Source organism: Symphalangus syndactylus, chromosome 19 (assembly GCF_028878055.3).
Source record: "Symphalangus syndactylus isolate Jambi chromosome 19, NHGRI_mSymSyn1-v2.1_pri, whole genome shotgun sequence".
Taxonomy (NCBI): domain Eukaryota; kingdom Metazoa; phylum Chordata; class Mammalia; order Primates; family Hylobatidae; genus Symphalangus; species Symphalangus syndactylus.
Window position 1 is genome coordinate 12,237,284 of NC_072434.2, and position 16,046 is coordinate 12,253,329.

A 16,046-nucleotide genomic window follows, 5' to 3' on the forward strand; every position below is an offset into this window, starting at 1 on the left:
AGAAGTTTTTTAGTTTAATTAAGTCTCACCTATTTATCTTTGTTTTTATTGCATTTGCTTTTGGGTTCTTGGTGATGAAATCTTTGCCTAAGTCAATGTCTAGAAGGGTTTTTTCCAATGTTATCTTCTAGACTTTTTATGGTTTGGGGTCTTAGTTTTAAGTCTTTGATCCATCTTGAGTTGATTTTTGTATAAGGTGAGAGATGAGGATTCAGTTTTATTCTTCTACATGTAGCTTGCCAGTTATCCCAGCACCATTTGTTGAATCGGTGTCTTTTCCCCACTTTATTTTTTGTTTGCTTTGTCAAAAATCAGTTGGCTGTAAGTATTTGGGTTTATTTCTGGGTTCCTTATTCTATTCCATTGGTCTATGTGCTTATGTTTATACCAGTACCATGCTGTTTTGGTGACTATGGCCTTATAATATAGTTTGCAGTTAGGTAATTAATCTGATGCCTCCAGAATTGTTCTTTTTGCTTAGTCTTGCTTTGGCTATGTGGGCTCTCTTTTGATTCCATAAGAATTTTAGGATTTTTTTTCTAGTTCTGTAAAGAATGATGGTGGTATTTTGATGGGAATTGCATTGAATTTGTAGATTGTTTTTGACAGCATGGTCATTTTCATGATATTGATTCTACCCATCCATGAGCATGGGATGTGTTTCCATTTGTTTGTGTGGTCTATGATTTCTTTCAGCAGTGTTTTGTAGTTTTCCTTGTAGAGGTCTTTCACCTCCTTGGTTAGGTATATTCCTATGTATTTTACTTATTTTTTTGCAGCTATTGTGAAAAGGATTCAGTTCTTGATTTAATTCTCAGCTTGGTTGCTGTTGGTGAATAAAAGAGCTACTGATTTGTGTACATTAATTTTGCATCTGGAAACTTTGCTGAATTCTTTTATCAGTTCTAGGAGCTTTTTGGATGAGTCTTTAGGGTTTTCTAGGTATACAATTATATCATCAGCAAACAGTGACAGTTTGAGTCCCTCTTTATTGATTTGGATGCCCTTGATTTCTCTCTTCTCTGATTGCTGTGGCTAGGACTTCCAGTACTATGTTGCATAGAAGTTGCGAAAGTGGGCATCCTTGTCTTGTTCCAGTTCTCATGGGTGAATGCTTTCAACTTTTCCCTGTTCTGTGTGATGCTGGCTGTGGGTTTGTCATAGATGGCTTTTATTACCTTAAGGTGTGTTCCTTCTATGCAGATTTTGCTGAGAGTTTTAATCATAAAGGGATGCTGAATTTTGTCAGATGCTTTTTCTGTGTCTATTGAGATGATCATGTGATTTTTGTTTTTAATTCTGTTTATGTGGTGTATCACATTTATTGGCTTGTATATGTTAAACCATCCCTGCATCCCTGGTATGAAACCCACTTGATCATGGTGGTTTATCTTTTTAATATGCTGTTGGATTCAGTTTGCTAGTATTTTGTTAAGGATTTTTTAATCTATGTTCATCAGGGATATTGGCCTGTAGTTTTCTTTTTTAGTCATGTCCTTCCCTGATTTTGGTAGTAGGGTTATACTGGCTTCACAGAATGATTTACGGAGGATTCCCTCTTTCTCTATCTTTTGGAATGGTGTCAGTAGATTGATACCAGTTCTTCTCTGAATATCTGATAGAATTCAACTGTGAATCCATCTGGCCCTTGACTTTTTCTTGTTAGAAATTTTTAAATTATTTCAATCTCACTACTTGTTATTGGTCTGTTCAGAGATTCTGTATCTTCCTGGTTAAATCTAGGAGGGTTGTATATTTCCAGGAATTTATTCATCTCCTCTAGGTTTTCTAGTTTATGCACATAAAGGTTTTCATTGTAGCCTTGAATAATCTTTTGTATTTCTGTGGTATTAGTTGTAGTATCTCCCGTTTTGTTTGTAATTGAGCTTATTTGGATCTTTTCTTTTTTGGTTAATCTAGCTAATAGTCTATCAATTTTATCTATCTTTTCAAAGAACCATCTTTTCGTTTCATCTTTTTTCTTTTGTTTCATTTAGTTCTGCTCTATCTTTGTTATTTCTTTTCTTCTGCTGGGTTTGGGTTTGGATTGTTCTTGTTTGTGCAGTTCTGTAAGGTGTCTATTTTTGCTCTTTCAGACTTTTTGATGTAGACACTTAAGGCTATGAACTTTCCTCTTAACACTGCTTTTGCTGTATCTCAGAGGTTGTTTCACTATTGTTGTTCAGTTCAAAGAATTTTTAAACTTCCTTCTGGATTTCATTGTTGACCCAATGATCATTCTGGGGTGGGTTATTTAATTTCCATGTATTTGGATTGTTTTGAGGGTTCCTTTTGGAGTCCATTTCCAATTTTATTCCACTGTAGTTTGAGAGAGTACTTTATGTAATTTAGATTTTCTTAATTTTACTGAGGCCTGTTTTGTGGCCTATCATATGGTCTATCTTGGAGAATGTTCCATGTGCTGATGTTCCATGTGCTGAATGTGTATTCTGCAGTTGTTGAGTAGAATATTCTGTAAATATCTGTTAAGTTTATTTGTGGTAGCATATAGTTTAAGTTTGTTTCTTTGCTGACTTTCTGTCTTGATGACCTATCTAGTGTTGTCAGTGGAGTATTAAAGTCCCCCAGTATTATTGTGTTGCCACCTATCTCATTTCTTAGGTCTAGTAGTAATTGTTTTATAAATTTGGGAGCTGCAGTTTTAGGTGCGTATTTATTTAGAATTGTCATATTTTCCTGTTGGACAAGGCCTTTGTCATTATATAGTGCCCCTTTTGTCTTTTTTTAGCTGCTGTTTCTTTAAAGTTTGTTTTGTCTGATATAAGAATAGCCACTCCTGCTCACTCTTGTTGTCCATTTGCGTAGAATATCTTTTTCCACCCCTTTATCTTAAGTTTATGTGAGTCCCTATGTGTTAGGTGAGTCTCCTGAAGACATCAGAAACTTGGTTGGTGAATTCTTATCCATTCTGCCATTCCATATCTTTTAAGTGGAGCCTTTAGGCCATTTACATTCAATGTTAGTATTGATATTTGAGGTATTATTCTATTCATCATGTATTTGTTGCCTGAATATCTTTTTTTCATTGTGTTGTTGTTATATAGGTCCTGTGAGATTTATGCTTTAAGGAGGTCCTATTTTGGTGTATTTCAAGGATTTGTTTCAAGATTTAGAGCTCCTTGTAGCAGTTCTTGTAGTGATGGCTTGGTAGTGGTGAATTCTCTCAGCATTTGTTTGTCTGGAAAAGATTGCATCTTTCCTTCATTTATGAAGTTTAGTTTTGCTGGATACAAAATTTTGGGCTGATAATTGTTTTGTTTAAGGAGGCTAAAAATAGGACCCTACTTCATCTAGCTTGTAGGGTTTCTGCTGAGAAATCTGCTGTTAATCTGATAGATTTTCCTTTATAAGTTACCTGATGCTTTTGACTCACAGGTCTTAAGATTCTTTCCTTTGTCTTGGCTTTAGATGACTGTGTGCCTAGGCGATGACCTTTTTCCAGTGACTCCTCTTGGTGTTCTTTGAGCTTCTTTTATTTGGATGTCTAGATCTCTAGCAAGGCTGGGGAAGTTTTTCTCAATTATTCCCTCAAATATGTTTTCCAAACTTCTAGATTTATCTTCTTCCCCAGGAATACCAATTATTCTTAGGTTTGGATGTTTAACATAGACCCAAATTTCTTGGAGGCTTTGTTCATTTTTTAAAATTCTTTTTTCTCTGTTTTTGTTGGATTGGGTTAATTTGAAAGCCTTGTCTTCAAGCTCTGAAGTTCTTTCTCCTGCTTGTTCAATTCTGTCCTGAGACTTTCCAGTGCATTTTGCATTTCTCTAAGTGTGTCTTTCATTTCCAGAAGTTGTGATTGTTTTTTAATTTATGCTATCTATTTCACTGAAGAATTCTCCTTTCATATCCTGTATCATGTTTTTGATTTCTTTAAGTTGGACTTCACCTTTCTCTGCTGCCTTCTTGATTAGCTTAATAATCAACCTCCTGAATTCTTTTTCTGGCAATTCAGAGGTTTTGTCTTGGTTTGGATCCATTGCTAGTGAGCTAGTATGGTCTTTTGGGGGTGTTAAAGAAGCTTGTTTTGTCATATTACCAGAATTGTTTTTCTGGTTCCTTCTCATTTGGGTTTACTATGTCAGAGGGAAGTTCTGGGATTCCAGGGCTATTGTTCAGATTCTTTTGTCCCACAGGGTGCTCCCTTGATATATTGTTCTCCCTCTTCCCCTAGGAATGGAGCTTCCTGAGAGCCAAACTGCAGGGATTGTTTTTGCTCTTCTGGGTCTGGCCACCCAGTGGAGCTACGGGGCTCTGGATCATATTGGGGAGTGTCGGCAAAGAGTCCTGTGATGTGATCCATCTTCAGGTCTTGTAGCCATGGATACCAGTGCCTGCTCCAGTGGAGGTAGCAGGGGAGTGAAGTGGACTCTGAGGGTCCTTGGTTTTGTGTGTGTGTGTGTGTGTGTGTGTGTGTGTGTGTGTGTTTAGGTGGAGTTTTGCTCTTGTTGTCCAGGCTGGAGGGCAATGGTGCAATCTTGGCTCACTGCAACCTCCATCTCCTGGGTTCAAGCAATTCTCCTGCCTCAGGCTCCGGAGTAGCCAACATTACAGGCACCTGCCACCATGACTGGCTAATATTTTGTATTTTTAGTAGAGATGGGGTTTCACCATGTTGGCCTGGCTGGTCTCAAACTCCTGACCTCAGGTGATCCACCCACCTCGGCCTCCCAAAGTGTTGGGATTACAGGTGTGAGGTTGTGTTTTTGTTGAGTGTGCTGTTTTTGTGTTGGTTGGCCTCCAGCCAGGAGATGGCACTTTCAAGAGTGCATCAGCTGTGGTCCTTTAGGGAGGATAGAAACTTGCACTAGGGACACCTGGTTAAGCATTCAGGTTTCTCAGGTGGTGGGCAGTGCAATAGGGCTCCCCAGAGATTATGACCTTTGGTTACCAGGGCTGGTAGAGAAAGACCACCAGCTTGGGGCAGGGATAGGCATGTCTGAGTTCAGTCTTTCCTTGTGTGGGGCTTGCTGCAGTTGCTGTGGGAGTTGGGAGTGTGGTTCCCAGTCCAGTGGAGTTATATTCCCAGGGGGGATGATGGCTGCCCATGCTGAATCATACAGGTCACCAGGGAAGTAGGGGAAAGCTGGCAGTCACAGGCTTCACCCTGCTCCCATGCAGCCCTCTGTCCTAAAGTCTGGTCTCACTCTCACCATGTCCCCCGCAACAGCACCGAGTCTGTTTCCAGGCAGCAGGTGACCAGGGCTAAGAACCTGCCTGAGGCCATGAGCCTCCCTACTGAGAAAGCAAGCCGACTCACAGGTTTTTGGCATATCAAGGAGCCTGTAGCAGTGATCAAGTTCCTTCAAAGGGTCTGTGGATTCTCTTGGCTTTCCTGGTATATTCCTGCAGTAGTTCTTGGAGCAAAAGTTCACAGCATGAGTCTCCACATGCTGCTCTGTCCATCCAAGTGGGAGCTGCAAGCTAGTCCTGCCTCCTATCTGCCGTGTTAATCCCAGTCAATCCTCACTGAGTTTCTTTAAGAGCATTATTTTGAATTCCTTTTTAGACATTTTATAGATTTCCTTTACTTTTGGGTCTGTTACTGGAGAATTATTGTGTTCCTTTAGAGGTGTCATGCATTCTTGCTTTTTCATGTTTCCTTTGTTCCTACATTGATATCTGTCCATCTGGTGGAATTGTTACCTCTTCCAGTTTTATGGAGTGGCTTTTGTAGGGAAGGACTCTTTTCTGTAAGTATGTCCTATAGCATCAGTTGGGTAGGGTACTTTGGCTTTAATCTGGGTGAGTGCAGGAGTGTAGTCTCCAAATTTTTGTTTGTTTGTTTGTTTTTTGGCTATAATCAATGTCAATGGTATCTGTGAGTGCCTCAGTGGCCTAGACTACAGTTGTTAGTGGAGGCAGTGATGTGGCTTTTCTGTGGGTTGGGGCTGTCTGACAGGCTGGTTCTCAACCCTGGAAGTGCACATCTTGTACAGTGGCTCCACTGGTCATGGAAATAGCATTGCTGGTGGCGATATGTGCCAGGTAGGCCAGTCCCTGGTTCCACAGTGTGCAGAAGCTCTGACAGCCAAGGGATGAGGTATGTTTTCTGATGCAAGAAGTCTCATGTTTTTAGTGTACTAAAATAAAATAAAAATGTTTGGAGTATTCTTTTTTATTTATCTCATCTACTGAACTCAGGCAAGTAAGGAAAAAAATCTCAAATTAATAGCTTAAAAATGCATTAAACAACTAGAATTCCAGCTGCTAATGCATTAAAAGAGAACTTACACAACAACCGTGTAATAGAGTATCAGTGTGCACATAGATAAATAACACAATGAAAAAATGCTTGTTTTTTTATTGTTTCAGAGGCTCTTTATAATAAGAAAGAATTTTATAATAATTCAAACTTCAATTTAGTTTGGAAAATATTCAAGACCCTTTCTGCAAAGGCACTGTGCTCTAGACCTTGTGTAGGTGTATTCATTCCCTAGGGTTGATGTAGCATGTTACTACAAACTAGGTGGCTTAATACAACAGAAATTTATTCTCTCACAGTTCTGGAGGCTAGAAGTCTAAAATCAAGGTGTTGGCAGGGCCATGGAGAGAATCTATTGCATGCCTTTCTCTTAGCCTCTAGTGATGCTGGCAATTTTTGGCATTCCTTAACTTGAAGATACATCCCTCTAATCTGTATCTGCATCACTCCAGTCCCTGTATCTGCCTCTGTTACATACTATTTTCCATCTGTATCCATCTCTTCTTATGAGAACACCAGTAATACTGGATTAAAGATCTACCCTATTCCAGTATGACTTCATCTTAACTAACTATACCTGCAATGATCCTATTTCCAAATGAGGTCACATTCCGAGGTTCTAGGAAGGACATGGATTTTTGTGGGGACATTGTTCAACACAATACATGTTGAATATATGGGGCTTCTAAAATGAATAACAAGTGGCTTCTACCTTCAGAAAGGTATAGTTCCCGATGTAGTTGGGGAAATAGGTACAGGAAATTAATGCAAGGCAATGTGTTCAAGTGATAATGGATATAGAATACTTATGGACACATGGAGGAGTTGGTGCTTGGTTGGAGTTGGTGACAAGCCTGAAGAATCACTAGTATGCAAAACAGGAATGCTGAGCATTCTGGACTGAAGGACCAGTCTGAGCAGGCACAGTCGTGCAGTTGTGCCTCCACCATGTGGGATGCTTGCAACACTTTGAGTGTATGGCTAGAGGATAGCATAGCTTTTGGGCAGTAATTGCATGGATTGTGGTGGCCACTGAGGAAGGATGGAGAAAGGACGAAGTAAGAGCGAGATAAGAAAGATGATGGGACCCCTAATGGCAGTTTATCTCTATGAATGACCGCCACAGAAGTCTGCTGGTCAGAGGTAGTAGGAGTGGGAGTGGTCTAGGAGAGGCTGGATGACCATTTCTTAAAGGTGGTCTAGAAGACATTGCTGAACTCAGAGGAATTGGCCTAGGTGATTTCTATGCTCCCTCTTAGCTCTCCAATTCTGCAATTATTAGGTAGAAATATATTTTCAGTTATCATGTCTTGTATCTCTCACTATTATTATGCTTTTGATTCTTCCTCCTTTTCTCCCTATTGAGCATCTTCCATATTCCAGGTGTTGGAGTACAATAGTGAACAAGAAGAAAAAGACACTGTCATTTTAATCTCTTCTCTATAGCATTAGCACAAAGAGTACATACTAGGTTCTACATAAATGTTGCTTTGAACTGAATACAAGTAAGGAAAAAATGACAAGGCAGTTTTGCCCTGGGCAATAAGTTCTGCTTCAGAGTATAACTGTTTGAATGATGATTTCAGGGACCTCCTTATGAGGAGGTGGAGAGTAGGTGGCTGCTTATGTGGTGTTTGATTTCTGAGTCATCAAAAACACTCCTTTGCCTCCCAAAATATCTCCTCCATGCAGGCTATGGGTACTTTTAATTCCACTGTTGGAAGTTGGTTTCCCAAGGTTTTCTCCTCTTTTAGAATGTAAATGCCTATGAAGAGAGGATATCCATTTACCCTCATTAGTCTTTTGTACCTTAGTATAAGGGATTTTCTCAGCCCTTTTTACATAGCGGGTTTTTGAGAAAAACACAGGAAGGGAAAAAGACTCAGGGGAGGAATATTGGGCATGCCAATAGTAAGGTTTGTTGAAAACGGTTTGGATGAGACTGACCCTGGAGATGTAGTCCCTTGGCCTACAAAAATCTATTCTTATTCTTGCATCTTGCCATTTGCTGGTGTATGTTGGACAAGAAATTATCATTTCCGTTGAACGTTTTATGGCTACAAACTTGTCAGTTTTTTTTTTTTTTTTTTTGAGACGGATTCTCGCTCTGTTGCCCAGGCTGGAGTGCAGTGGCACGATCTCAGCTCACTGTGCAAGCTCTGCCTCCCAGGTTCACGCCATTCTCCTGCTTCAGCCTCCCGAGTAGCTGGGACCACAGGCGCCTACCACCATGCCTGGCTAAGTTTTTTGTATTTGTAGTGGAGACAGGGTTTCACCGTGTTAGCCAGGATGGTCTTGATCTCCTGACCTCGTGATCTGCCCTCCTCGACCTCCCAAAGTGCTGGGATTACAGGCATGAGCCACCGCACCTGGCCCCATCAGTTTTTTTTTTTAAAGGGCAATAAATCTCACCTCTTTCATCCTCACCTCAACAAAAGTAATTTGTGTGGCAACCCGATGTATGGTCTATATTGACAAGGCTATGCTACGTATGGTTTATGTGTTCACATGACAGAGGGGCTCTGTATTTGTTAGGGAAGGCAAATACTAGCTGCTGTAACAGATGTTCCCCAAAGTTGCAGTGGCTTATTCAGAGGTTTCTTTCTCATTCACATCACAATACAATTCAAATTGATTTTGGGGAAAGGGGTGTTCCACATAGTCCTTCCGGGACCCAGGCTCTTTTCATGCTATGGGTCCACCTTCAATGCATGGCCTCACAGTCATGCTAGACTCACCTGGAAGATGTGCTAGGGGAGGAGAAGCATGTAGAGAAAGCACACTTATTATTAACTGCTGTGGCCTGGAAGTGACATATTTCACCTCACATTCCGTTGGCAAGAAATAGACCCCAGGAACCACCCCGATGGAAGAAGCTGCAAAATATAGTTTAACTGTGTCTCCAGGAAGAGGAAAAGCCTTGGTGGATCTCTCGCATAGGTTCATCAAAACCATGTGTACATTTTCCTCCTGTCTGTGACATAACTTGATCCTTGGAGTGTTGTTATTAAAGGGACAGTGGACAAGAGAGAATAGCAGTGACATTGAAACTGTTAGTGTTTAAAATAACGAAAAGTAATTCCATCTACTTGGTGAAGGACATCATCCTTTCTTGGATTTTTGCTATATAAGGGAGGACAAAGTCTTGATCCAAAGAAATGTCTGTTTTGTTTGCTTGTTTATTTGCTTTGTAATGGAAGTAGAAAAAAGCTAACGGAAACTTCCCTTGCATACATCTTGGAATCACCTTAGAACACCTTAGGTTTGGGGTTTTAAATGATATGGCTTCTGCAATGTGTTTCAGCTATCTTTGGTGATAAGAGTATGTTAGTGTATGGAGAAGACTTAGAGATCCCCAATCCACCTCCCATTGTCTAGAGAAGGGAACCAAGAGGTAACTGAATTATCCAAATTCACAGCAAGTTAGTGGTTTATGTTTGTCTCAGACCCCATTTTCTAGGTTTGTACTCAAGTGTTTTTTTCACTACCACAATGCTGTTCCCTAGATAACTACTATTTGGAGAACAGACCTGGCCTGGTGTGATCAGTGGTTGCCAGCCAGAAGGGAAGAGGCTTGATCAGGTGAAATCAGAAGCTTCCCTCTAGCTTTTAGGTTCCTTGATTGATTGTATTTAAGTAGGTGGTGTCTGATTGTATAATCCCTGGCCTGACAGAAGTGATACGGCCTTCTAAGAATTTGTAATGTTTCTGAGGAACCAGAATCTCATTTCTTTATTCTTCTCAGCTATTTCTTAATTTATTTTTAGCTTTTTAAAAACTATATTTGTTTTTAAATTTATAAACTTATTTTTTAATTATAAAAGTAATATAGAAATGAAGTAAATATAACAAAAATATATACAAAATATAAAATTGCCTGTAATTTCATAACTTGCTAATGCAGCAATAACCTCTATTAATATTTTGGTGTATTTCCCAACCATTTTCAGCACATATATGTTTGCATACTTATGCACAATATAATTTGGATGAAATGTTATGCAATATGAAACAAATGTTATGCAACCCTTAAAATTTTTCATATTATGCAATATCTCATTTCCATGAGATGAAATATTATGCAACCCTTAAAATTTTTTCAAGTAAGTAATGATATGGAAAGATGCCCACAGGTATTTGTTTACTTATGTACAATATAATTCTAATTCTATTTGTTTTGTCTGCTTGCCTATTTGCTTTTTAATGGAAGGAGAAAATGCTAATGGGAATTTCCATTCCATACATCTTGGAATAAAATTCTAATTTTGCTTTTTTTAAGGGTTGCATAATATTGCATCTCATGGAAATACACTACGCTTAAAATAATGGCCCAAGTGGGGCGGAGGGGACGAGAGTAGTATCTTTGGTTCTTTGGCCCTGACGCTGTGTTCCTCTTCTCTCAGGGCATCAGCAGCCTGTTCAGCTCTCTAAAAGTTGTCCGGCTGCTCCGTCTTGGGCGAGTGGCCCGTAAGCTGGACCACTACATTGAATATGGAGCTGCTGTGCTGGTCCTGCTGGTGTGTGTGTTTGGGCTGGCTGCACACTGGATGGCCTGCATCTGGTACAGCATTGGGGACTATGAGATCTTTGATGAGGACACCAAGACAATCCGCAACAACAGCTGGCTGTACCAACTAGCGATGGACATTGGCACCCCTTACCAGTTTAATGGGTCTGGCTCAGGGAAGTGGGAAGGTGGTCCCAGCAAGAATTCTGTCTACATCTCCTCGTTGTATTTCACAATGACCAGCCTCACCAGTGTGGGCTTTGGGAACATCGCCCCATCCACAGACATTGAGAAGATCTTTGCAGTGGCCATCATGATGATTGGCTGTAAGTATGACAGTGCTGGGGTGGGGGTGGCCATCTCTTCTGTTAGCTGGAAATAGGTCAATGGCTACGGTGCCAGCAGGATCAGGAGAATAATAACTTAAAACAAAGAAGAGATTTTTTTTAAGACTAGGCTTACAGTTACCCTGATAATTAAAGCAGTATATGCTTGCTGCAAAAAAATTTAGAAAATACAAAAGAGTGCAAAGTAGAAAGTAAAGACTATCCATAATCCTGCCTCTCAGAGATAACTACTAATACTGTTGGTGTCTTCCCTTACAGACTGTTTTCTTTGCATATCTGAATACATATAGATTTTTATAAGCTTAAAATGAGACCTTGCTGCATGTGCACTTTGGTAAACTATTCATAAAACAGTGAATTATGGAAGTCTTTTTGTGTCAATTTTTTTCTTTTTAATAAAAATTATATATATTTAAAGTATGCAATGAGATGTTTTGATATAGTGAAATGATTATGACAGCAAAGCAAATTAACATATCCATTCCTTTACATCATTACCTTTTTTTTGGTGAAAGCACTTGAAATCTGCTCTCTCAGCAAATTTCCTGTAGGCATTACAGTATTATTAACTATAGCCATCATGCTACATGTCAATTTGAACATAGCTCTAGATTGGCATAGTCTAATATAGTATGAAAAAAAGAATGTTTGAAAAATGAATGCAAAACATCTCATTATTTATATTTTATATTGATTATATATTGAAATGGTAATATTTCTGATGTATCGGTTAAGTAAAATATTCTCTTAGAATTAATTTAATCTGTTTCATTTTCCTTTGAAAAGTAGCTCCTAGGAAAAATTTAAATTTGATCATTTGGATGGTGCTGGTCTAGATTAACATTTTTGATGTCTTGCTTGATGGGAAATTTTCCAACTCAAAAACAAAACCACAGACGCAGAGGGAAGAAAGGCTGTTGTTGAGTTGAGAAGTAATAGGTTATTGGAGTAACTTTATTGGACTGAAAAACAACCTTAGTTCTTGAGGAAGATACTTAGATTTGATTGATTTACCCACTGACTGTTGTATAGCTGTTCTATTGCTGAGTGTAGAAGCAACTTTTTTTGGCTGTAGACAACAATGAATTCCCTTCATTAAAGGGAGTCTTATGTAGGAAGGGACCTAACCGGGATGGAAAAAGCAAACAAGTTTGAGTGGATTGGACTCATTGTGAAACTGCCAAGTGCACCCTGTGGGCACTTCAATGACAAATTGAGATGCGAGAAGACGGTCCTCTGGTGAAACTTCAGTTTAGACAGGTCTGAGCAAACACGAAGACTCTTGGGTTCTTGTTTCAGTAGGTAGAAACTGTTTCGCTTGATGTACTCCTTTAGGATGGAGTTGACAAATTGTTATACTGACCAGGGAAACCTGAGGCTTCAGCTTGCCTTGCTTTGTCCAACTGACCAGAGATTCAGCATCCCGCTTTGTGAGTGGATTTTGTTACCTCAAATTGTCACATTTGCTGCTTGGTACCTCGTTTTTTGCAACAGCCTCATCATGTCTGATGAAGTCCTTTCATAAAAGCCCCCTCTGCAGGCAGAGTTTTCCTGAGAGTATTTAAGGAATGTGTCTAAGGGGGTAATTGATTTGTGGGAAGTGTGTGCCTATGGAGCTTTGGGTTTGTTCCTTACTTTAAAATGGGTTTTAATAGAGATAATTGCCTGGCCATGGGAAGCAGTGTTAAGGATCTGTGGGTGGCTAATTGCTTCATCTTAATTAGAATTTGAGGTGCTTTCTCATGTCACAGAAAAGGATTTAAGATCTTTTCTCTTCTAGAACTGTTTCAGCCTTAACTGCACGTATTTCCTAGGCAGTGCTTACTTACAGCATTTTTGTGAGCCTTGGGGCACCCAATAAACAACCGGATGCACTGTGCTTAGGACATGATTTGATTTCCTTCTCTTAGAGGGAGGGGGAGATGAGCCACTTTGTCAATCAAAATACCTCATTATATCCATTACAGAAAATTTGCTAAGAGTGGTCATTTAGAAAATGGGTCCCATTTTATGGACTCGCAAAAGCCTCTCAAATATGAGATTTCCCTGCAACTTCTTACCTGGAAGAAAAGAAAATAGTTGTGGTGGCATATAATAAGGATAAACAGTTGGGTTTTTTTTTGTTTTGTTTTCCCCAAAATGAGTCATCTATGGAAAGCACAATTTCTTGGGTATAGTCTCCAGGGAAAACCTCAATTATTTACCGGCTCTTTTCTCTTCCCACCTTCTGAGAGTCAGATGATCTCTCTCTGTCTCTCTCTCTCTTTCTCTATCTCTCTCTGTCTCTCTCTGTGTCTCTGTCTCTCCCTTTCTTTCTTTCTTTCTCTCTCTCTCTGTTTCTCTTTTTCTTTCTTTCTTTCTCTCTCTCTTTCTTTCTCTCTTTCCCTTTCTTTCTCTGTCTCTTTCTTTCTCTCTTCTCTCTCTCTCTTTTTGAGACAGAGTCTCACTCTGTTGCCCAAGCTGCAGTGCAATGGTATGATAGGCTCACTGCAACCTCTGCCTCTTGGGTTCAAGCGATTCTCCTGCCTTAGCCTCCCAAGTAGCTGGCCTTATAGGCACGCAGCATGACACCTGGCTAATTTTTGTATTTTTAGTAGAGATGGGGTTTCACCATGTTGGCCAGGCTAGTCTCGAACTCCTGACCTCAGGTGATCCACCTGCCTCGGCCTCCCAAAGTGCTGGGATTACATGCGTGAGCCACTGCGCCCAGCCTGTTTCTTTTTTTAAAAATGTAAAATACATGGGTAGTCACCTCTGCATTATGTGGCCAAGGGCAATGTTTAGTTAAGCGAGTCTACTTAACACCATTTCCTTATTTGCCAGACACTGTGCCAGATACTCTACACACCATTTTTTCTGCTCATGACAACAGTATATGTTAGAGATTATTATCTCCATTTTATAAGGAAATTAACTCACTTTCCCAAGAACCTGGGACTGGTAGACAGGAGAGATAGGATTCAGATCCGGATCTCTCTCCTGTGGTAGCGTGGTCTAACAACACAGACTCCAACAGTCTCTCCACACTTAGGCACTGAAAATTCACTTCATAAACTTCAGCAAGCCGGCAGTTTCTGCAGTGGAAACTTTTTCTTTGCTTGTTTGTTGTTGTAGTCGTTTTAAGAACAAGATTATGGCACAGACTCAGGGGACTGGGTGCTTAGGAAACCAGCCATTTTTCAGCAACCTGTCACAGTTTCAGCTGTTCCACTTTCCGTGTGACACCCATCTGGCAAATTGTGCTAACAAGAAAGTTACTGCACTTGGTGTAATGCGTTGGTAATTATCCCTGTAAACTTATACTCCAAACAATGTTTGTTCAGGACAACTGCTGATGTCTTACTAGATTTACAGGGTTCTCTTTTACCTTTATTTCCCTGTGTATACACTGACCTTCTTCCTGTACGGCTCATGGGATTAGACTGACATCAGATTTAGGATCAATAGTAATGGGGAGCATTGACCACAGCCTGCACTTATACCGAAGGCTCGGTGTTGTCTCCCAGGTCACTCTGGTAGTCAGGCCTAGCACTCCTTAAGGGGTAAAAAGAGACAAAAAGCCAGTGGGTTTTTGGAGTGCTGGGTATGTTATGATTTTTTCCTCTTTGCATTGAATTTTATATACCTTAGTAATAGTGTTTCTTGGCTATCCTGTTGCAGTGTATTAGCCATAATATAGATTATCCGAGCTTTCTATGACCTCCCCTGTCTGCTCTGAATATCTCATTACAACTTGGCTAAATCCCCAGAGGATGACATGCAGCAGGAAAACTAAATATTTTCAAGCTAGCGTACCTTTTTTCAGTTCTGATAAGAAATGTCTTTAAGAAGGGGTGAAAACAGTTGATTAAAATGAGTTTTTATGATTAGCTGCGGATTTACGTGATCTACAATGTCTCCAAGTGCCTGGTTTTATGTCTAATTTCCGTTCTGGGGTCTTGGCCTGGATCAGGGGCAAGCTAGCTTCTGCCCTGGTTTCCCTGCCTTCCCTGTGTGGATCTGTGGTAGTCTCTGGCAGGGGCTGACTATAAGGTAAGGTGTGTGGACTCATTTTCTCCCATATAATCTCTCTTATGCATTGGTAATGCCAAGAGAAGCACAAGGCCATGCCAGCCCTCTGTGTGACATCTAGGAGAGGATGTCCCCCATTCAACAGGCACATACTGAGTGTCCCCCTGTGCCCTGACAGATGCCAGGCTAAGTGCTGAGGATTTGGTGACTAACACCGTAGTTGGTGCTCTTAAGGGGTTGACAATCTGGGTGGTGGAGGTGGATAGGAAGGACAGAGACAGACCCTGTCAGCCTAGCAACCAGCAACAAAGGCCTAGAGATGGAGTCTTCACTGTGGCTGAGCCTTTCCCTGGCTTTTGAGGAATCCCTCAAAGGAAGAAAAATTGTCAGGGGAAGAGTCCTTTTATCTGGGAAGTCTCCGGCTAGGGACCTGACCCTGTTTAGGGGAGCTCTCTGGGGATAATTTGATGGCAAAGAGACAGTTTCCATTTTCTAAATATGGGCTTTGCATTTTTCTGATTCTCTTCTCATAATGTCACTGCTGTCATCCTGTCATTATAAGTCAGCCACATCTGTTTCCTTTCTCTCTGCTAATGGTAGGGGGTCTAGACAATGTACTCCTACTCCAGACACTCTCCACCCCCAAGCCTAATATTTGGTCTCCTACCTCAGCACTGCACAACACCTGTCTCTTTGAATTCATTTCTTTCTTCCCGGTCCTCCTCCCACTTTAGGTCCTTAAAATACTAGCTGAGTGTCAGCTAAAGGGACTCTTGTGAGCGTTTCCTTGGTCCAGTTCTCCTCTCTCCTTCTAGTTCTTCTGCTGGGCCAGATACCATCCTGATTAATGCTTTAGGTAACCTCTCCCTCAGGCCTGGAAACTCCCACACAGCAACTGGGCCCACCCTAGTGTTTCCTTCTATTGCCTTCTTGCCTGGCAGGAAGAGACAGTACT

At 40.5% G+C, this 16,046-nt stretch overlaps 1 protein-coding gene across 2 annotated transcripts in view; it reads left to right on the forward strand.

The window, feature by feature from the left end:
* The window catches only part of KCNH1 (potassium voltage-gated channel subfamily H member 1), a 461,331-nt gene that overhangs the window by 206,195 nt on the left and 239,090 nt on the right, over positions 1 to 16,046 (forward strand). For both annotated transcript variants that reach the window (XM_055233917.2, XM_055233918.2), the window contains exon 7: positions 10,630 to 11,059. In XM_055233917.2, the coding sequence (XP_055089892.1) occupies positions 10,630 to 11,059 (430 nt within the window). The remainder of the gene's footprint in view (positions 1 to 10,629; positions 11,060 to 16,046) is intronic.